The sequence below is a fragment of the Ochotona princeps genome, chromosome 4 (genome assembly GCF_030435755.1).
Source record: "Ochotona princeps isolate mOchPri1 chromosome 4, mOchPri1.hap1, whole genome shotgun sequence".
In the NCBI taxonomy this organism is placed as follows: Eukaryota; Metazoa; Chordata; class Mammalia; order Lagomorpha; family Ochotonidae; genus Ochotona; species Ochotona princeps.
In genome coordinates, this window is record NC_080835.1 from 77,290,950 (window position 1) to 77,313,688 (window position 22,739).

The 22,739-nt window shown below is 45.9% G+C and overlaps 1 protein-coding gene across 4 annotated transcripts in view; it reads right to left on the minus strand.

Moving 5' to 3' along the window:
• Nucleotides 1-22,452, minus strand: part of DIXDC1 (DIX domain containing 1) — a 74,670-nt gene extending 52,218 nt beyond the window's left edge. For 2 of the 4 annotated variants that reach the window (XM_058663916.1, XM_004585057.4), the window contains exon 1: nt 16,047-16,464. In XM_058663916.1, coding sequence (XP_058519899.1) covers nt 16,047-16,106 — 60 coding nt within the window. In that variant the 5' untranslated portion in view covers nt 16,107-16,464. Of the gene's footprint in view, nt 1-16,046; nt 16,465-20,600; nt 20,761-22,028 lie in introns of those variants that run through there. The other 2 variants (XM_058663915.1, XM_058663917.1) reach the window with 2 other exon arrangements.
• Between the last annotated feature and the right edge of the window lie 287 nt (nt 22,453-22,739).

Here is a 22,739-nt window from a genome sequence, read left to right on the forward strand (position 1 = left end):
AAAACTGGAAGCCAGAAACTCAAACCGGGTCTCCCAAACACAAGTAGGAAAAACTTTATTTCTTGTGTCATCATTGTTGCTCCCTTGCTGCAAATCAGAAGCCAAATCCAGGAACCAGACATGGGTGCTCAAATGTATGGAATGGGAGTATACCAGTGAACATCTTGCTCACGAGGTCAAACATCTATTTAAAGAAATGAATACTTATTTCATTTTATTTGAAAGGCAAAGCAACTGAGAAGAAGACTCTTCCATTAGTTGTACTCCCCAAGGGTCCACAACAGCTGGGGTTGGACCACGCTGAAGCCAGGACCCAGGATTCCACCTGGGTCTCCTCCCTGGGTGGCAAAGGCTGCAGCACAAGAGCCAGTCTTTGCTGCCTCCCTCTGGTGTGCATTAACAGGAAGCTGGGGCAGAAGCAGAGGTGGGATTGCAATCCAGGATTTTTCCAGCATTGTGATTAAATAGTCACTGTTAACTTGAGGGACTTGAAATTTCACTTTTATCAAATGCTAAATTTCCTTAAGTTCTTGACTCTATTTCTAAGTTTCCTATTCAATATGTCTATTCATGTACCAGTGCCACAATGATTTACCTGTGGAGACTAAATAACTCTTATTTGGTAGTAACAGACTATAGCTAATGTTTGACATAACAGAAGAAACGGTCTTAGCATTTTCTTAACTATTTCGGTGAATTTGCTTCTCTGTATGAATTTTAATTTATCTAATGTTTAAAAAAAGTATTGGAATTTTTGTTGTGACTGCATTAAACCTTTAAACTAAGGGAGAACTGACTTCAATGATGTTGAATCATGCTACGGAGAAAATATCAAATGAGATGTCTTTCAATTTGTCCAGGTGTGTCTTTTGAAGTATTTTATAATTTTCCTCCTACAGGTGTTGTACACTTATCAAATCATTTCTAAGAATTTAATCTTTGTTCCAATTTCAAGTGAGGTTTTCTTGAACATAATTTCTTTTTTCCCTTCTATTTTATTTTATTATTATGTTATGATGCAATTCCATAGACTCTGGGATTTCCCCTACTGCCTCCCAAATTCCCTCCCCTCAACTTACCTCATCCATATTATTACAATAGTAAGTACTTCACATACATTCCTTAACTAATTATTGTTTGTGTATACAAAGGCTTCTGTATATAGATTTTACATACTATTACCTCACCTTTTATTGTTAAATCTTTTCAATTCTTTGATTCATCGGATTATTCCCATATTACTTGCAAAAAGAGATTCTGTTACTTCTCTTGTACCTATTCATTCTAATTACATTGGCTAATGCTACTGGTACAATATTGAGTAACATTTGGAGATCTTAGATGTCCTCCTCATTTCTAGTTGAAAGAAAACAGTTCTAGTTGTGTCAAATTCAGCAGGTTATTGGTTTTATTACTAGGTTGTATATAGAAATATATGTATAATTATATTTAAAAAGCATCTATCAAGGGGCTGACACTGTGACACAGTGAATAAAGCCACTGCTTGAAATGCTGGCATCCCATATCGATTTGAGTTCCAGCTACTCCACTTCTGGTCCAGCTCCCTGTTAATGGGCTAAGAAAAGCAGCAGAAGAGGACTCAGATATTTGGGTCCCTGATACCCAATGGGAGATCTGGATGAAGCTCCTGACTCCTGGCACTAGAGTTTCATCCAGCCATCTAGGAAGCAAAACAGTGGCTAGACGATCTCTCTGGTTGCTCTCACTTTCTGTAACTCTGACTTTCAAACAAATGAACAATATATTTTTAAAGTATCTAACAAGTCCTATGTTCTTCAGTGTTTTTATGAGAAATAGAGGTTCGATTTTGATCAGTTTTTTTCAGCATTTTATAGAGTTAATTTGATTATTATCTTTCCTGTAACCTATTTCTATGGTAATAGGATATAGATGAATTTCCTAATTATGAAAGAATCCAACCTAGTGACAATGAATATTATATTTTCAATTCAATATTGATTTTTGTTCTTTAATAAAATATTTTAGCACCTGGCGCAATGGCTCAGTTGGCTAATCCTTCCTGCTTGTAGCCTGAGAGAACAGCAGAAGATGGTCCAAAGCCTTGGGGTCCTGCACCCACATGGGAAACCCAAAAGAAGCTCCTAGCTCCTGCCTTTAGGTCAGCTCAGCTCCACCTGTTGCAGCCACTTGGGAAGTGAGCCAGTGGATGAAAAGTCTTTCTCTGTGTCTCTCCTTCTTTCTGTAAATCTGCCTTTCCAATAAAAGCAATAAATCTTTTTTAAAAATAGGTAATAAAACATTTTAGTTACATATTTTATAATTTTTCATAGATATTAACAAATTATTAATATATAGGTTCCCTTTTTGTATTGTCCTTATGTCTTTCTTTTTAAGATTTATTTATTATTATTGGAAAGCCAGATATACAGAGAGGAGGAGAGACAGAGAGGAAGATCTTCCGTCCGATGTTTCACTCCCCAAGTGAGCCACAACGGGCCGGTGTGCGCCCATCCGAAGCCAGGAACCTGGAACCTCTTCCGGGTCTCCCACGCGGGTGCAGGGTCCCAATGCGTTGGGCCGTCCTCAACTGCTTTCCCAGGCCACAAGCAGGGAGCTGGATGGGAAGTGGAGCTTCTGGGATTGGAACTGGTGCCCATATGGAATCCCGGGGCTTTCAAGGCGAGGACTTTAGCTGCCAGGCCACGCTGCCGGGCCCCTCTTATGTCTTTTTTTAAAAAAGATTTATTTTTTTATAAAGTCTGCTCTTTGTGTCGAAACAAAACTAACCTAAACTAGGGGAAAACAAAACAAAACAAAACAAAACAAAAAACCTTGGAGAGTTTACTTTTACTTCTTTGCTTTCATTTTCAACACTTTAAGTTCAAAGCATTAGGACTATCTCACATTTAGAGGCTGGATTTTAAATTTCCTATGAAATAATCTGAGTCTCTCTTTCTTTTAACTTATTTAAGAGACAAAGACAGAGAGCTCCCCCATCTGGTGATTCACTCCGCAAATGTCCTGCCAGCAGCTATGGCTGGGACAGCTGGAAGCCAGAACTAGAAACTCCATCTAGGCTTCCCATGTGGGACCCAATTACATGAGCCATGACTCTTGCTACCCAGGATCTGCATTAGCAGACAGCTGGAATCAGGAGAGGATGGCAGGTGTCAAATCCAGAAATTCCAATATGGGACATGAGGGTTTGAACTGTTGGCCAAACACCTGACTCTAGAGCTGCTGGTTTGTTTGTTGTAAATAGTTCCTAATTAGGTTCTCTATCTTTTGTTTTAAGATTTATCTTACTTATTTGTTGCAATGTAATTACTGAAGTTAAATAATAAATAATTAAAAAAAAAAAGATTTATCTTACTTATTTGAAAGGTAGAGTTACCAGAGACAGCGGGAAAGACAGAGACAAAGAAAGATCTTCCATACCCCAAATGGTTGCAGCAGCTGTGGCAGAACCAGTCCAAAGCCAGGAGACAGGAGCTTCTTCTGGGTCTCCCCCATGACTTGCAGGGACCCAAGCATTTGTGCCATCTGCTGCTGCTTTCCCAGGAGCATTAGTAACCAACTAGATTGAAAGTGAGGCCGCTGGGCTCACTGCATTGGCCCCCGTGGGGTACTGGTGCTGCAGGTAACAGCTTCATCTGCTCTTCCACAGCGCTCACCCTAGGTTCTCTATTTCCTATATAAAAACTGATCTACTTAGCTTTTTGCTTCTGTAAATTTTGGAAATCACTATCTTGTTAGGAAGTTACTCACTTCATTAATTATTATTTTAATTCATTTATTATTATTTGAAAGGCAGAAGAAAGAGACAGCAGCAGATGGGTAGTGATCATGAAAATTAATTTTTAAAAAGATTTGTCTTGGGCCCGGCAGCGTGGCCTAGCGGCTAAAGTCCTCGCCTTGAAAGCCCCGGGATTCCATATGGGCGCCGATTCTAATCCCGGCAGCTCCACTTCCCATCCAGCTCCCTGCTTGTGGCCTGGGAAAGCAGTTGAGAATGGCCCAAGGCTTTGGGACCCTGCACCCGCGTGGGAGACCTGGAAGAGGTTCCAGGTTCCCAGCATCGGATGGGCGCACACCGACCCGTTGCGGCTCACTTGGGGAGTGAATCATCGGAAAGAAGATCTTCCTCTCTGTCTCTCCTCCTCTGTGTATTTCTGACTGTAATAAAATGAATAAATCTTAAAAAAAAAAAAAAAAAAGAGGGCCCGGCGGCATGGCCTAGCGGCTAAAGTCCTCGCCTTGAAAGCCCCGGGATCCCATATGGGCACCGGTTCCAATCCCGGCAGCTCCACTTCCCATCCAGCTCCCTGCTTGTGGCCTGGGAAAACAGTTGAGGACGGCCCAATGCATTGGGACCCTGCACCCGCGTGGGAGACCCGGAAGAAGTTCCTGGCTCCTGGCTTCGGATTGGCGCGCATCGGCCCGTTGCGGCTCACTTGGGGAGTGAAAACATCGTATGGAAGATCTTCCTCTCTGTCTCTCCTCCTCTCTGTATATCCGGCTTTCCAATAATAATAAAATCTTTAAAAAAAAAAAAAAGATTTGTCTTGTTTTTATTTGAAAGAGCTACAGAGAGAAGGAGAGACAGAGAGATCTTTCATCCACTGGTTCACTACTCAAATGGCTGCAACAGTCGATGGAGCCAGGGTAATCTGAAGCCAGGAGCTTCTCCCAACTCCCCTGAGGGGCCCAAAGACTTGAGCCATTCTCCGTTGCTTTCCTAGGCTATAAGCAGGGAACTGGAATGGAAGTGAAGCAGCTGGACTTAAAACAGCACCCTTACGGGATGCGGGCGGCTCAGTTGGAGGTTTAGTTGACTATGCCACAGGGATGCCCCCCAAAATGAATCTTATTACCCTCTTTTTTTTCATATAGAAAACTGTCAAATTCACAGTGCTGATAAGTGGTCAAATTGAAATTTGAACTTTCTACATATTATTCCAAATAATGTATTATTTCTGCTCTAACAAAAATCACGTGAAAAAGAAAAGAACACTCAGAATGGAAGCTGAGATATGTCAACACTAAGAGGACAGCAATTACGGTGCTGCGTGGGCGTCTGTATCCATATCACAGTGCCTGCTTCAAGTCCCAGGTTCTCCAGCTCTCCGAGGCAGCAGACGGCAGCTCAAGTGGGTCCTTGCCATCCACATGGTTCCAGCCTTTAACCTGAACCACCCCCCGCCGGCTGTTGTGGGCAATGGAAGAGTGAATCAGTACATGAGAGAGCTCTCGTTGCCTCTCTGCCTTTAAATAAATAAAAATAAAAAATCATGGGCCAGTGTTGCAATATACCATGTTAGGTGGTTGCTTGAGATGCTGGCATCCCTTATTGAGTACCTGGTTTGAGCCCTGGCTGCTCTGCTTCCAGTCTAGCTTCCTGCTATTGCATCTGGGAAGCTGCAGATAATGGCTCAAGTACTCAGGTTCCTGCCACCAGTGGGGGAAATCAAGATCGTGTTCCAAGCTCGTGGGTCCAGCCTGGCCTACCCCCAGCTATGGTGGCAGGTTTTGGTGAGTGAACCAATGAATGGAAGAGCTCTCTCTTGCTCTCTCTCCTTCTCTCCCCCTTCTTCCCTTTCTCTGCCTTTCAATTCAGTAAATATATACATATATATTTTTTTTCTTTAATTCACAAGGGACAGGCACTGTGGCATATCAAGTTAAACCATCTCCTGATGGATCAGCATTCCATACCGGTTTGAGTCCTGGTTGTTCCACTTCCAATTCAGCTCCCTGATAATAGTCTTGGAAAAATCAGTAAGCATATCCTTGATTAATCATCAACTTTAAAACGTAATTATAGGAAGGCCCCTGCAGTGCCACCATCACTGTGCCTGTATGTTGATGCGGATGTGTTAAGAGCAAGCAGAGAACTTCACAGGGTATAGGTTTGCTCTCACCCACATTGACAGCTACCCTTCCCTTCCCTCAGTCCTGCCCCTCTGATTTAGTCTAATCTGGGACCCAAATGCCAACCTGAGGCTTTGCTTCTCTTGCTGTTAACTTGAAGAAGTGAGGTATTATAACCACAGAGTTAAGACCCTGTTCTTGCTATGGACTTCTGCTGTGGCTCTGAGAAGACCAACCAGGAGGACAGAGCTGACATCTGTGATGGCCAGCCACAACACCACTTCTCCCCCAAAGATGTTTGTCTGTAAGGAGGTCTGAGCACAAGCTCCGGCCCTTGGTGGTTCTGTGGCCTGGTTGCAACAATGCACTGGAGCACTTCTAGCAGCAGCGGAAACACCATGTGCTTTCTACAAGACATTGTCCCTCGCCGGGCCCTGGACTAGGAGCTTGTCTGCCTGCTTGCTTTTTTTTGTTTTTTCCTCATACTTTTAAAAACATATAACTCCAGAGCCCGGCGGCGTGGCCTAGTGGCTAAAGTCCTCGCCTTGAACGCCCCGGACTCCCATATCGGTGCTTGTTCTAATCCCGGTAGCTCCACTTCCCATCCAGCTCCCTGTTTGTGGCCTGGGAAAGCAGTTGAGGACAGCCCAAGGTTTTGGGATCCTGCATCTGTGTGGGAGACCTGGAGGAAGTTCCTGGCTCCTAGCTTTGAACTGGCATAGCACTGGCCGTTGCGCTCACTTGGGGAGTGAATCATCAGACGGAAGATCTTCCTCTCTGTCTTTCCTCCTCTCTGTATGTCTGACTTTGTAATAAAAACAAAATAAAGCTTTAAAAATATTTATATAACTCCAGTGAAAGCCAGATATGCAACCTAGGAAGAAAAACAGAATATCTATGGCCAGGGACAGGAATCCCAGTTTATTCGCCATTTTTCTCCATTTCCAAATTCCTGCCCCACCAACTGACCATCCACAGCAACTTCTTAAGGAATTTTAGCAGCAACTGAAAACAAAAGAACGAAACACACAAATTCACCCCAACACAAGTCCATTACAATTTGTCTCTTACTATCATGTTCATTTCATAGTCTACTGCTCAATGAGGACAAAATTCAGCACATGAAGCAAAATCAAAATGTCTGGAACCTTAAGAAATGTATCTTGCACACGCGTCTAGTTCTTGTTGTTTTGCCAATAACAGTTAAAGGCACAGTAGGACTATGATCATATTCCAACCAGGCCCCTGGCCAGCTCGTAGGGTAGCTGCAGGCTTACAATGACCCATTCCTTCTAAAGGACCATGTTTCCTCTGCATTCACTGTGGTGGAAACCCTGTGGCCATGTTGGTATTGGCGTTTCCTGCACTGCCCACAGTCGATCAGTCTGGTGAAACTCACTGGTAATGCCTGGCCAATCCCTAGGATTTTCTGAACTGACAGATATTTAAGAATACAAACAGTCCTTACTTTCCTGCTCCAACTTCCTCAAAGACTTTAAGATATAGAATTTAAATGTTGCCACAGGCCATGTTGTCCACTCAAGATGTGAAAAGCATTGGTAATAAAGCAACTACTGAAGGAAGAGATGAGAGGCAGCAAAGAGAGAGAGATTCTGCCAGTGTTCATGGCCGTGGTTTTCACTGTTTCTAAGACATCCCTGGGGCCCGGCGGCATGGCCTAGTGGCTAAAGTCCTCGCCTTGAACGCCCCGGACTCCCATATGGACGCTGGTTCTAATCCTGGCAGCCCCACTTTCCATCCAGCTCCCTGCTTGTGGCCTGGGAAAGCAGTTGAGGACAGCCCAAAGGAAGAGATTCCTGGTTCCCAGCTTCAGATCGGCGCAGCACCAGCCGTTGTGCTCACTTGGGGAGTGAATCATCGGATGGAAGATCTTCCTCTCTGTCTCTCCTCCTCTCTGTATATCTGACTTTGCAATAAAAATAAATAAAATCTTAAAAAAAAAAAAGACATCCCTGGCCTTTCTATGGTTTACCATTTTAGACTTCTAGGATTCTGCAAGTCAGCAAATTCCATTTCTCATCTCTGTTATTTCAAATTGAGTTCCTAGCACTTGCAACCTAACTAATAAAAAGAAAAAAAAGAGGAAAGAAAAGTGACACACATGAAGGGAACATCAAAACTCCAGGTGTCATGGAACAGTAGGTTAAGCTGTGGCTTTCAGCACTGACATCTCATACCAGAGCAGAAGGTTCGAGTCCCTACTGTCCCATTTCTGATGCAGCTTCCTCCTGCCTATGTGCCTGGAAAAGCAGCTGACAATGACCTAGTTGCTTAGGTGAAAGCTGGCAGCCAGGAACTCTCCCATGTGGGTGAAGAACCCCAGTACTTCAGACAACATATGCTACTTCTAGAATGCATATTAGCAAGAAGCAGGAGTGGGAAGTGTGTAGACTGAAACCCAGGCACTCATACAAAGCATTTGAGCTTCCCAAGTGGCTTCTGAACTGCTGAACCAAAGGCTCACCCCAAGTCCAGGGGTTTTATGATAACCCTGTGAGTCAGGGAAGGAAAATCCTTGCAACAAGAGTCAACACTGGACAGGATTTTGGCTAGGCAAGACTGGACCCAGCTCAAGCTGCTGAAAGCAATGGTACCACCATGGAGTGACCCATAACTTCCATCAGCTTCCTCCAAGATACTCCAGATGCCCCTAAAGCTTGAGCTGAAACTTTTCTATCACAGACAATTCTGTTCACATTCTTCATTGGTGTAGGAAATTTTGACTTTGAAAGTTTCCCACACCAAATGAACTGTCTGTTTTTCTTTGGGACCTGCCCTTCCTTCCAAACAAGTTTGTACACTCAGCCTCTGTTCTCCCTCCTCCAAGGCTCAAGGTCAAAGAGAGCTCCAGAGTGAGACTTGTTTGGCTAGAGTTACAAAAGCACTCCCTGAGCTTCAACAGAGAAGTCTGTGAGACCTACTGTTCTCAATGTAGAAACATCCCAGAAGTTTCTACATCTGCTCTGCGGCTCCCTGCTGGCAGAAAGCAAAGGCTAGGAGAGCAGCATGCTTTTGTGCCGTACTAGAAAAACAGTTTGGGGTACATGCACAGCTCAGGAAGGACATCAGTTTGACAGTGAAATGAGACACCTGTTTAGAATTCTGTGACCTTCTGGCAGCAGTCGATGAGGGGTGGGGGTGGGAGAGTCACTGAGAAACTGAAAGGCCAAAGGTTTGGAAAGCCTTAAGTTATCGCTGACCTGATTCTGCAGCAAAGGAACACACAATATGGTATTTTTTACTACATGAGGAAAAGCACTTTGTTCACTGTGCTTCATGGTTAATTAGTAAAAAATAAATTTCTTTCTAAGAACAGAACTCTCATATTAGTATTCAGCTCAGTGGTTTATAGGGTAATATATCAGAACTACAGGGACCTGTGTTGTGGCACAGCACCGTAAGCTATCACCTGCGACACTGGCAGCCCATAACAGCTGGTACCAATTTGAGTCCTGGCTGCTTCACTTCTTTGTTTTCCTTAATTTAAATTCTTTGTTTCATGATACAGTTCCTTAGGCACAGGCATTTCCCCTTCCACCATCTCTCATCTCCTCCCCCCACCAATGTTTTCCCCTCTATGTAACAATAAACTACATAACAATAGTTCAGTTCTTCAACAACAGTCACAAGTCCTTCATTCTGCTATTTAAGTGTAACCTGACACTGTAGGTATAGAGAATTTAAGTGTCAAGATATATTTAACAGTTTCATTGGGAGTTCATCTTTTATTCAGAAGTAGATGCATACTGCAACATATCTCCATTTCACAGTATACTTGCCTCCATTATACAGCTCCTCTAGATAAATACATGTGTATATACATATATATATATATATGCTCACCTATATATTTATTGATTTTGTGTTTTGCATGAAGGCTGCCTTATATCAGAACATATAATGTTTGTCCTTTGGGATTGACTTATTTCACTGAGCATAATGGTCTCTAGTTGGGACCATTTTGTTGCAAATGGTAGCATTTCATTCTTTTTAATGGCTGAGTAGTACTCCATGGAGTAGATGTATCACAGTTTCTTTATCCACTCCTCTTTTAACAGATATCTGGGTGGTTTCCATGTTTTTGCTATTGTAGATTGTGCTGCTGTAATACAGGAGTACAGGTCATTTCCTCATATGCAGATTTCATTTCCTTTAGATATATTCCCAGAACTGGGATAGCTGGCTCATAAGGCAGATCAATTTTCAGTTCTCTTAGTGTAATGGGGTGCTGCTACTGATGGCACTCACCACTTGTCAGGTTAATTGACGACAGGGCACAGAAACGGATTTTCCACACCCCACCCTTCCTACCTTCTCTAGCATCATTCAAGTTAATCGAAGGCATGAAAAGTGCACCTTTGCCCCTCCTGCCTTCTGTACCATCCAGAACAACTGACAGTGCACCTGGCCCCTCCTGTCTCCTGTTGCGCTCTGTTAGGTTAGTTAACTATAGGAAAACTTTGGACTCTGGTAATTCCTTCCTGCCTAAAACTTGGTACTGCATGGCTCTCAATCTGACTGGAGGATGAGAGTTTTAAAAGCCCTTGACTTTCGCTGCTAGGTGCAGTGGCTCCCGGAGTGTGGCAGGAGCTGCTGTCACCAAGCTTGGGAAATAAAGACTCCTCCTAACATCCTACACTTGGGTCCAGTGCGATCTCTCTCACACTTCGTAACATTAGCACTCGCCATACTGACTTCCACAGTGGTTGCACTAGCCTGCACTCCCATCAACAGTGAAGGAGGGTACCTTTCTTCCCATATGCATGTCAGTAGGTGTTGTTAGTATAGTTCTGAATGTTGGCCAAGCTCACTGGAGTTAGGTGGAACCGCAATGTGGTTTTTATTTGCATTTCCCTGATAGCTAGGGAGCTTGACTGCTCCACTTCTGATCCAGCTCCCTGCCAAGCCTTGGGAAAGCAGTGAATACAGACCCAAGTGCTTGGGTCTCTACCATGCATTTGGAAGACCCAGATGAAACTACTAGCTCCTGGCTTCAATGCGGCCTGGCCATTGCAGCCACTGGGGAATGAAACAGAGGATGGAAGATCTTTCTTTCTGTCTCTGCTTCTGTCCCTCTGTAACTCTGCCTTTCAAATAAATAAATCTTTTTTAAAAAATAGAATAGCTGGGGCCCGGCGTGATAGTGTAGTGGTTAAAGTCCTAGTCTTGCACGCAACGGAATCCCATATGGTTGCCGGTTCTAATCCCAGTGGCCCTGCTTCCCATCCAGCTCCCTGTTTGTGGCCTGGGACAACAGTTGAGGATGGCCCAAAGCCTTGGGACCCTGCACCTGCGTGGGAGACCCAGAAGAGCTCCTGGCTCCTCGCTTCGGATTGGCTCAACTCCAGCCATTGCACTCACTTGGGAAGTGAACCACTGGACAGAAGATCTTCCTCTCTGTCTCTCCTCCTCTCTGTATACCTGGCTTTCCAGTACAAATAAATAAATCTTTAAAAAAATTAGAATAGGGGCCCGGCGCGATAGCGTACTGGTTCGGGTCCTCGCCTTGCACGCGCCCCGGGATCCCATATGGGCGCCAGTTTTAACCCCGGCGGCCACCCCCCTTCCCATCCAGCTTCCTGCCTGTGGCCTGGGAAAGCAGTAGAGGACGGCCCAAGGCTTTGGGACCCTGCACCTGCGTGGGAGACCCGGAAGAGGCTCCTGGCTTCGATTGGCTCAGCTGCAGCCGTTGCGGCTGCTTGGGGAGTGAATCATTGGATGGAAGATCTTCCTTTCTGTCTCTCCTCTCTGTATATCTGCCTTTGCAATAAAAATTAAAAAATAAATCTTTAAAAAAAATAGAATAGCTGAATATTTTCAGAATATTGTCTCCTAACCTTATTTTAAAATTTCCATTAGTTATGAGCCCCATTAGCATTTTGTTTGTGAATATACGTTACAAGGTGAGAACTTCATAAATGCATGTGAATGAATGCATGAATAAATAAATGATATACCATTCTATAACCTAAAGTGTCCCTTATTCTAGAAACAGAACAAGGAACCCACCCTCAAGCCTATTGGAATTGGTCCCCTATTCCTGGCCACATGTAGTCACTGAAGAATATATCCATGACCACTTAAACAGAACCTGGTTTGGGAGATAACAAACAAAGAAACATACCCAGGAAGTGTCCATTTGAGCCTCAGGGGTTTACAACTGAGGCAACAAGGCCATTGTTGAAAAGGGAGCATTCCTGGCGCCTCCCTCCCCTTTGAATTGCCTGAGAGAGTGGCACCTGGCAAACAGTGCTCTGTTGCTGTTCCCCAGCCTGGCCAGCCTGGCCCTCCCCACAAGGAACAGAAAGCTGCCTGAGAGCTTGCTGCCAGGGAGCATCTGTTGAGCTGGCATTGCCTCCTATGGGAACAAAGCCAACGAGCCTGGGAGGGGAGAAAAGGAATGCATTTGGAAAGGAAAATAGAAGGTTGAGAGGTGTGGGGCTTTGTTACATTAAAGACTTAACAGGCCTTTAATTTCTACAGCAATGCACAGGGGAACTGACTGGGGACATGTCTGAAAGCCTCGAGCTGGCCAGTGCTGCCAACACTGCTCTACAGAAGGCAGGAGGCACTTGGGCGTGATGCTCGCCGCAGCTGCTCCATCTGCCAATCCTCTTCCTCACTGTCTGTGCATCCCCTGAAGAAGACCAGACACAGATTCCTCCTGTATTTTTCAGGGACTGTCAAGCAGATGAATTTTAATGTGGGATTTCAAGGTCTACTTTTCTACTTGGAGGGAAATGGAGAGGAATAGTCTGCCAAGCTTTATGTTCAAAAGCTGTCAAGCAACATTTTCATAATCCACAAATTTTGGCTGCGGAGGCCGTTCTCAACACAGGCAAGACACAGGTTCACTCTTCCGCACAAGCACGGTTTCTGTACCACACCAATTTTCCCAAGTTTGCTCATCTGAGTCTTTACTTCATCTTTACTGACTTGTGAGATACATTACAGTATAGAACCTGTTATTTGACTTCTATTTCCAGAGTCTGGCACAATGCCTGGGAGGCATGGTAATTCAACAAATTTCTGGTGAGTGATTGCTTACATGCATATACCAGACCAGCAAAGAAAAAAATATCTGGCTTCAGTGAGCAAGTGGGCTGGTGAACAGTGCTTTTTATGATATCATTAACTAGATGGTATCTCTACAACCTACTATAAACACTACCTTTTATGACATTTATCACATTAAGCATCCTATTATGGTTTTTCAGCATACCTTGTCTCTCCCAATAAATTTCTTGGAGGCAGGAATCAGGTGCTTTTCAAATTTTTATCTATCCCCTCTCTCAATCAATAAATGACTGAATGTCTAAATGAACGAAAGCTTACTGGCAAAACCTTATTAAAATAACAGGTCTTTGAAAACCTCCCAATGCAAGCACCCAAAAAAATTTTTTTTAAAAAAGTTCAGTATCCAGAAAAACACTTGCAGAAATTTATGTTGGCACATTAACCAAAGATAATATTGAGAAGACAATACCAAGTGCTTGGGAACACAAACAGCTCTGAGGCAGATGCAGTGTGCAGACATTGTGAACTCAACAACTGTGAAAGCCTGGCCTTGCCCAGGACACAGCAGATAGGGGTAACAGTCAGGGTGGGCTTACACAATAATGTCCCATTGGCCAAAACCTGTGGATGAGTCACAATCATGTCTGTAAAGGAAAACTAGACCTTGAAATTCCACATTAAAATTCATGTCTGTAAAAGCTGATATGAATCAATTCTGCAAGGTGTTTGCAAAGCATACTGAGGCCAGAATTTTACACAAGAAACACACTAGAAGAAAACCCTGCTATGCACAGTTCTGCATGGGGGCAGACACTGAGAAAAGGCTGACAGTGGGTAGAGAGAAACCTTGTTTCCAGTGCAGGGTTTCTCTGTGCAGCAGGGTTCCCTTATAATGAACCAATTAGGGCCATAGCTCTGCTTCCTGTGGCAGCTTGCTCTGTGGCAGATATTAAGGTCACAGCCCTAACCACACAGAGCTAGGAAGCATCTGGGTGATGAAGAACAGCTTCAGGCACACTTGAATCATTCCCAGGGGGTGACGGGATGCATGTGTGGTATTCTCAGCCTCTGTAGGAAGAGTTCCTGGGGAAATTGAAGTGTATTTTGACATTAGCTTTTAAGTCCCTATTTACATCCCTGCCATGTGACTGTGACAAAAGAGACTGAATACTATTGGATCTATTAAACAGCCCTAGAGGCTGGAATAGGTCAAAAGGGACTCCATCGACTCTGAAATAACCAATTTTACCATTGTTCAGTAGTACTCAATGTAATTCTGCATCTGAAAGGAACTGCTTATATGATTTACTATGTGAAAGAAAAACTGTAAGGGCCCAGTCAGATTTAATATACTGCTGCTACAATTATTTAGGAGAGATCAATTTAGTAGAGAAACCCAAAGCATTCATTGGCTAGGCAAACTGTCAGTGGAAGGAAGAGATGCACATTAGCCTGTGGAGGGAGCAACAGATCGGGAAGAGGCACTGCTGTGTGACCCCAGAGCAGAATTAATGATAAGGCCAGGCATCTTGAGTCAGCCCTCCCACTCCCCTTCTCCCTTGTTTTACAAGAACCAGAGGTCACAACATTTCATGAAAAAGAGTCAAGTCTCCTGAGTGTTGTGACTCTTCTAGTTGGAAGGTCTGTAAGCGAAAGCAAAGACTCGGACTGGCGCCGCCTGGTTGCTTGCTCCTAACTAGACCAAGGGACCCAGTACCTGGGGGCTGGATTAAAAAGATCAGGGTAATGGGGCATAAGAGGACCAAAACAGCTTCCGCCACAAGTGGTGGGTAAAGCAAACTTAGGCTAAGGAACAGGAGAGATTCTTTTAGAAGCCAGGAGTACTGGAAGCACTTAAAGAGGTCAGCTCTTGGCTGGCTGCTGTTCCACCCCGACTGCAGTTCTTTGTTAACAATCCTCTTAACATGTGTTCAGGCAGGGCCGGTGCACAGATGAGGAGCCCTGCAGTGACGGCTGGATGTGAGGCTGGGTCACCCTCCAGCCAAAGGAAAATTCCCACTCAGTTGGTCAGACTGGGGCAGCATCTGTGCAGTTTTCCTCCACGTCACCAATGAGCCTCTGGGCACAGGACTCAGGACTAGGGAAGGTTCTGCGGCAGGTCAGGCCACATCGCTTCTTAATTAGAAACAGCAACCAAGGAAAGCGCCTGCAGTGCAGTTGTAGGAAGAAAATCTTCTACAGACATTCACAAGAATCCTCACCTCTGAGGAAAAGGCCGGAATTGGGGATGGAAGGGGTGTGGAGAATCAAAGGCACTCCAGTCTTGCTGCAGTGGCCATACTTCACAAGAAACTAAAGGCGATTTTAATACAACCTCAATGTAAGAATCATAAAGGGAAGAAACGGAGAGATGAACAGAAAGAGAGCAGACAGGCAGCCTAATAATGGAAGTCTCCAGCAAGCTGGGCCAACACAAGCCCACGGGAAGGGGCTCTAAAGCATTAGAGGTCATAGGCTACAAACAGGAATTGCCTGGGTCACGAGAGAAGCAAGTGGAATAAATGACAAGGAAGAAGGAAAAGGAACGGTGGAGAAAATGACGCCTAATCCAGCGGAGTCCACCTTGCCCCTCAAGTAGACGAGAGCACAAGCACTGTTTCCCCTGCCTCGGGTCCAGAACACACGTCCCCTCTGGGGAGCTGCCCTCAGTCAACCTGGCCCCTGTATTTTGGAGGGGACACATCCCGTGGTCCTGCCTCTCTCCAACTTTCTACCAATGCCATGCCACCCCACCCCTCTGTGACTCCTGAAATACAATGAGCACTTTCAACAAACGCTCCTGGGGCTCCCCCGAGAATTTTGTATGGGATTCCCGCCCCCCAAGAGCAGAGACAGTCTCTTCTGCCAGGTCCTGTCCTCTTGCCTCAGGTAAGCAAGCTTCCAGAGGTCACCATCACCGGCCCAGCTAAGCAGGAGGCAGGCGGCCCTTTGGGTTTCACCAGTCAGCACTGCACCCTCCACTATAGCGTCCTAAGTGCTCTGCGGGTGACTTGCCCGGGGTCGGGGGTCGGGGGTCGGGGTGGGAGGGTCCCGGAGAGGTTGGGGCCCTAGGGCTCCAGGAGGACTCCTTCTGGAAATTAGGCGGGAGACGCTGAGAGAGGGGAGCTGGGAAGTGGGAGGGGCGGGACATTTACCTCATTGAAGCCCTCCTGCAGGACGTCCAGTAAGTTCCCCCGAGCCAGGCAGGCTAGCATTGTTCCAGCCCGGAACTGCCCGGGCGGGGTCTCCAGCCAGGTGGTCGCGCCGCCTCCTCCTTCTTTGCACACAAAGGCTCCCAGCTCAGTTCTTGGGGATCTCTCCCGAGTCCCGCATGCCACTTACTACAAACCTAGACCAGAACCTAGCAAACTAGCAGCTTGCACTGGGCATGCTCGTACAGGGGCCTCTGCTGGAAGGGTCCGGCGCCGTCGTGGTTCCTATAGAAACAGCTGGGCGCGCATAGGGAGGAGAGCTGGAGAGCTGCCCACGGCCGCTGCGTGTGTGCTGGAGAGCTCTGCGGGCGCGCGAGCGGGCGGGCGGGCGGGCGGGCGCGCGCTGCACACACAAGCATGCGCACCCTCTGACTGTGCTACACACACCGAGCCTGTTACACAGGCGTGCTGGCCTGTGTATGCGTGCTGCTTGCACACACACTCATACACACATCCTTGCGCACACAGGCGGCCTGCCTGCGTGTGCACGCGCCTGCAATCACAATCCCACACATGCACACCAGGCTAGCGGGTTGGAGTCTTCCGCCCTCCCCAAGCCTCTCCTCCCTTCTGATTTAAAGTCACAAACACCCACCATAAGGTGGGTGGAAACAGAGTGAATCATAGGTGTTTTTCACCCAAACCGAAAACAGCAACCTTTTCCCACATGAGGCCTAGACAGTGAAGTCACACTAACATAAGAGGAAGCAGAAAGGGAAGAAACAAAAAGAGAAAGAGAAGACAGGGGTGGAAGAAGAAGGCTGTGAGAATGGTAATCATGATATTGGGTATTGCAACATGTTTTATGGAACAGAGATTAAGAAATCACACAGTCACAACAGAGATATACAGGGTGTTAAACTGAGGATAATCAAGCAGGTGCTGGGCGGTAGCTGCAGCCTGAATGCTGTTGGTTCAATTGTGGCTAACACTGGAGAAAGGCAAACTGAACCGGGTCAGACTACAAGTCAAAAGACTGCCATCATTCAAAACCTAGGTGAGGAGGTTAACTGCTCCTGCCACTACCACAGCTCATACTGTGATAGTCTCAGCAGACTCACTAACCTATATTCACCCCAAAGGTCCTTTATAAGGAGAGGTATGGGAGTAGATATTTGGCCTCATGGTTAAGATGACCATATGCTATACTAGAGTACTTTCGCCAATACATGCCTCCAGACTCTGATTCCAGCTTCTGGGTAATGCAAATCCTGGGAGGTGACGGTGACAGCTCAAGTGATTGAGTCCTTGCCACCCTCATGGAAAACCTGGATCGAGATCCTGGCTCCTGGGCTTTGACCTAGCTGAATCCCAACCATTGCAAGCACATGGGAGCTCTCTCTGTCTTTTCATTGTGTCGCTCTATCTCTTGGATAAATAATTTTTAAAAAATAATTAATAATACATTTAAAAAGAGAAGAATGAAAATACCAACAGTACACAAACAATAACACCCAGTTGGTAGATGGATGAAGAATCGTGATTGATTGAAACCCCACCATGCAATGGCTACAGCATAGAATATTATGACATCACAGGGAGGTTTTGCTTAACAGTTATGTATGCTGAGAGGTCACTATTTCTCAACCAAAAAGACTCTGATCAGAGTAGGATCTCTGAGCTCAACGTTTCTAGAAAAAAAATTAAAATACTGAATTTTAAAACTCAAAAAAAAAAAAATTCACATGACCCAACTCCCATATTTCATGTAAGAAGTCAAGCCTAGGGCCCGGCACTGTAGCCTTGCGGCTAAAGTCCTCACCTTGCATGCACTAGGATCCCAAATGGGCACTGTTGTACCCCGGCAACCCCACTTCCCACCCTGCTCCCTGCTTGTGGCTTGGGAAGGCTGCAGAGGACAGCCCAAAGCTTTGGGACCCAGCACCCACCTGGGAGACCCAGAAGCAGCTCCTAGGCCTGGCTTCGGATTGGTTCAGCTCCAGCTGTTGCGATTACTTGGGGAGTCAATCATCGGACGGGAGATCTTCCTCTCTGTCTCTCCTCCTCTCCGTATATCTGACTTTCCAATAAAAATAAGTAAATCTTTTTTTTTTTTTTAAAAAAAGAGAGAAGTCAAGGCTAGAAGAAGTGTTCACAGCCATTCAACAAGTCAATATGGGAGCTAAGATTTAAACAAAATCTTTTAATGGCCAGTTCTCTTCTTTTTGCACAGCCCCTACAGCATGCTAGAGAAACAGAACTGTGGTAACTTCATGAATGATTAGTTATAAGACATATGGTCCAAGACTGTTACGTTCCCTGAAATTCTGTGACCACACCAACTACATGTTCTAGGGCAATGGTGTCCGCTCAATCTTTTGTGACTATGCTATCCAATACAGTTAGTCATATTTGCCTGTTTAGGACTTGAAATTAAGCCAATATTACTACTTTTAATAGTATTTGATTTGGGCCCGGCAGCGTGGCCTAGCAGCTAAAGTCCTTGCCTTGAAAGCCCCAGGATCCCATATGGTTGCCGGTTCTAATCCCGGCAGCTCCACTTCCCGTCCAGCTCTCTGCTTGTGGCCTGGGAAAGCAGTCCCGTTGCGGCTCACTTGGGGAGTGAATCATCGGACGGAAGATCTTCCTCTCTGTCTCTCCTTCTCTGTGTATGTCTGGCTGTAATAAAATAAATAAATCTTTAAAAAAAAATAGTGTTTGATTTCGGGCCCAGCGGCGTGGCCTAGCGGCTAAAGTCCTCGCCTTGTAAGCCCTGGGATCCCATATGGGCGCCGGTTCTAATCCCGGCAGCTCCACTTCCCGTCCAGCTCTCTGCTTGTGGCCTGGGAAAGCAGTCGAGGACGGCCCAATGAATTGGGACCCTGCACCCGCGTGGGAGACCCGGAAGAGGTTCCAGGTTCCCGGCTTCGGATCGGCGAGCACCGGCCGTTGTGGCTCACTTGGGAAGTGAATCACCGGACGGAAGATCTTCCTCTCTGTCTCTCCTCCTCTCTGTATATCTGGCTTTGTAATAAAATAAATAAATCTTTAAAAAAAAATTAGGTAAGCTGTGAATTCAACATTAGTGTATGTGGACAGAGTGTACAGTGTGAACAGGACAGACTGGGTGGGCAGAAGGATAAAGCGAGAGACTAAAGATGGAGCCTGCCAAGGTATCACCAGATGCCAGTGCCTAATATAAACTGCAGTAAGGTATATAAGCAAGTATATCCTACATGGATCTTTGTCAATTCTCATATTAAACATTATCTACCAGCTATGCTGTGAGTGAAAATTTGGTTAAGCTTAGCGACATCTGGTGGATATTTTAGAAGTGACCCTTGAATTTCTTTAATCTGAAGATGGTAAATGCCCCCCAAGACCTTGAGCTGCCCAATTGGATGTGTTAGGGCTCTATGTTACTAAGCACACTATCATAAAATGGTCATTTTGGACAACTTAGGTCTCAATCTAGGAGGCACTGAGATTTCCACTGAGTACCCTTCTTTCTTCGAATGAATGTCCATCTGCCTTGTGGTGGATGTATACAAAATGCAACACCTCAATTCTTTCCCAGGTAATCATTAGTTAACATGCACTCACATTCTTTGTAACATTCTTAAAAAAGGAAATTATTTATTTGCAATGTGGGAAGTTAAAGAGGGGAACGGGAAACCTGAAAATCCAATAACAAAAACTGGCTAAGAAAATTACAGCCATTATAATATTTACAAAACATGGGCCCGCCACGGTGGCCTGGTGGCTGAAGTCCTTGCCTTGAACACGCCAGGAGACCATGTGGGTATCAGTTCTAATCCCAGCAGCTCCACTTCCCATCCAGCTCCCTGCTTGTGGCCCGGGAGGGCAGCTGAGGATGGCCCAAAGCCTTGGGATCCTGCACCCGCGTGGGAGACCTGGAAGAGTTTCCTGGTTCCTGGCATCGGATCAGCACAGCACTGGCCATTGCAGTCACTTGGGGAATGAACCATCGGATGGAAGATCTTCCTGTCTGTCTCTCCTCCTCTCTGTATATCTGACTTTGCAATAAAAATAAATAAATCTTAAAAAAAATATTTACAAAACATAAGTATGCACATTAAGACAGTTTAATAATTGTGTGCAAAAGTATACACATAACATGATCTCATGCAAAAATATATTTAAAAAGACTGAAGAAATATTTTGCAAATTATTAACAGTAGTTGCTTCTGGATGAGAGAACACGTTTTTAAAATTATAGTTTGTAATATTTTTCAAACATTCTTTAGCTAGCATACATTGCTCCCATAAAAATTGCAAATTTTTAAAATAATGCATACATTCAGATTGCTAGAATTTTTCAACTCAGCTTGAATTTATTAATTTCAGAAACGATGATGATTCAGGGCTCAACTGGGCTAGAATGTTCACCAGAAATGGAAGTACCACAAGAAGGCAAATATGTCACAGTTGTGTTCCAGGGCTTGAGTCCTAATGGAGAACTCCCCCACATGTGGAGCTGGGCTGAAATTCCAGGAATGTCAACACACTCCTGTCAACAGTACCCCAGAAACTTACAGAGGGCTCTGCTGGCATCGAGTTACACACTCTCATAACCACTGGGGTCCCCATCTTCAGAGCATCTGGAAGCGCTGAATCAGAGCCGCCTTAAAACAGGAAGAAGAAGAATGTGCAAATGTACATCCCACGGACACATTACAAAGCTAAATCCCCAAACCTGCCAACACAGTCAAAGCATCAGAAAGAAGATTCTGGCTAACAGAAAATCCAGTCCAGGAAAGTAACTACAACAGGGCTATCACAGTGGCATTAAAAAAAAAAAAAATAAATAAATACTGATTTTATTTGAAAGACAGAGTCTCAGAGAGGGTCAGAGATTTTACATCAATGGGTTCATTCCCCCAAATGATCAGGAAGCCAGCTCCTACATGAGTGCAGGGATCTTGGGCCAGTCTCCACTGTGTTCCCAGGCACAGTAGCAGGGAGCTGGGTGAGAGGTGGAGCCACCAAGAGTCCAACTGGCACCTCTATGGGATGCAGGCAATGCGGAGAGGGGAGGCAGGGGTTAACTTACTGCTCCACAGTGACATTTTTAAACCCAGTCACTCTGCTTTCATAGTAGTAGCAAAGAGCGATGCTTCCCTGTCAGTACTCCAATTAGGATGCTGTTTGCCTTCTCCTTACAGTTACCAGTCAAGGACCACAGGAAGTATGTTTAAGACAATCAGAAGAAACGCTGCAGCTCTGGCACTAACTCCCTTTTGTGCTCAGAAACTCAGCTTTAACCCTGAAAGACAGCATTCCTAAACTCAAGGCAGGAATGGCAGGTAGGTAGCACTTCAACTTCACAAAGTGCAATCATCCACATCATAGTTGATCTATGCAGCAAATGGAAATGCAGGTTTTTTTCTTTTTTTACCCATTCTAGAAAATAGTCATAAAGAAAATACGATAGGGAGTTGCTCCATAAATTAGTAGTGGAGGCTGATCTAATAATAAGGCAGTTCTGATTCCATCCGGAGTAGATCTCAAGAACAGACTGGGAAAAGGGTGATTGATGGTCACCATCTCTGTAGTGGCTGACATTCCAGGTTCCCGGTACTTAAATTCTCACCGTGTAGGAAGTGGATACCACTAATACGAGCGCCCTCATGTGTTTAGATTTCATTTTTCACAACTCTACCATTCTCATCCATCCCTCCTGGGTACCAACAGAGAGAGCAACAGCCCTTTGGGACAAAGAGTGCACCGTGAGAGAGAGAAGAAGTGTGTTGGCACTAGTCTCCAAGCCCTGAAAGACTGTAGCTGGAACTTCACACCAAGCAGCACAGGCTGAGAACGGGATTGGCCCCTCAAACTACCATCCCCTTCTTACAACTCCAACCATGTCCCCTACCTCTGGCCACCAAGTGTCCCCAACTCAGAGCTAGATGCTCAACCGAGTTAATAGTATTCTCCAGGTATTGGCCACCTTCCAACACCTACCTCTTAAATCCTTGCTCTGTCAGTTTCAGCATCTCAGTCCGCAGCCTTTCTGGGACCCGCCGGCCTCTGAAGGCGGCTTGAGAGCTGCGTTCCCGCTACCATGGTGACGCGGGGGCTGGACGGGGCCGGGTCCGCCTCTAGCGGGCGCCAGCCAGTCCCTGCCGGCCGAGACTCCGCCCTCAGCCTCCCACAGCCCGCTTCCTGCCCTCCTCAACCGCGCCTCCCGGCCTTCCGGACCCCCAAGAGCATCCGGCCCCCGCCCGTGCCATTTCGGACCACAATCCCTTGCCGGGCCCGGACTGCGCCAATGGGAGCCCGCCCCTGTGGGGCCGCGTCGCCGCCAGAGCTCGAGGGCCTCACTACTGGCGGAACTTGGGCGCCGTCCTCCGGTTAGGCTGGGTCCGCCGCACGTGTGGAGTTAGCCAAGCCCCCGTCCCCAGAAAACGCACCAGACGCGCTCCTCTCGCAGTTTATTGAATCTGGCCGTTCCGCAGTCCGGCCGAGGGGGCTTTCAGATCCTCGCCGAGCTCAGGGTCAGTGACTCAGGGCCCTTGTAGGCTTGCTCCGTGCCTTAGCTCCCTACCCCCATGTCTGGTGAGATCTGGCTGGAAGGCTTGACCTCAGCCGTGGACTAAAACTGCCCGGGCCAGCCGTGTGAGGCTGGGTGCAAAAATGCTGAATGTTTTTCCAGAGAACATGTCTTCCGCTGTG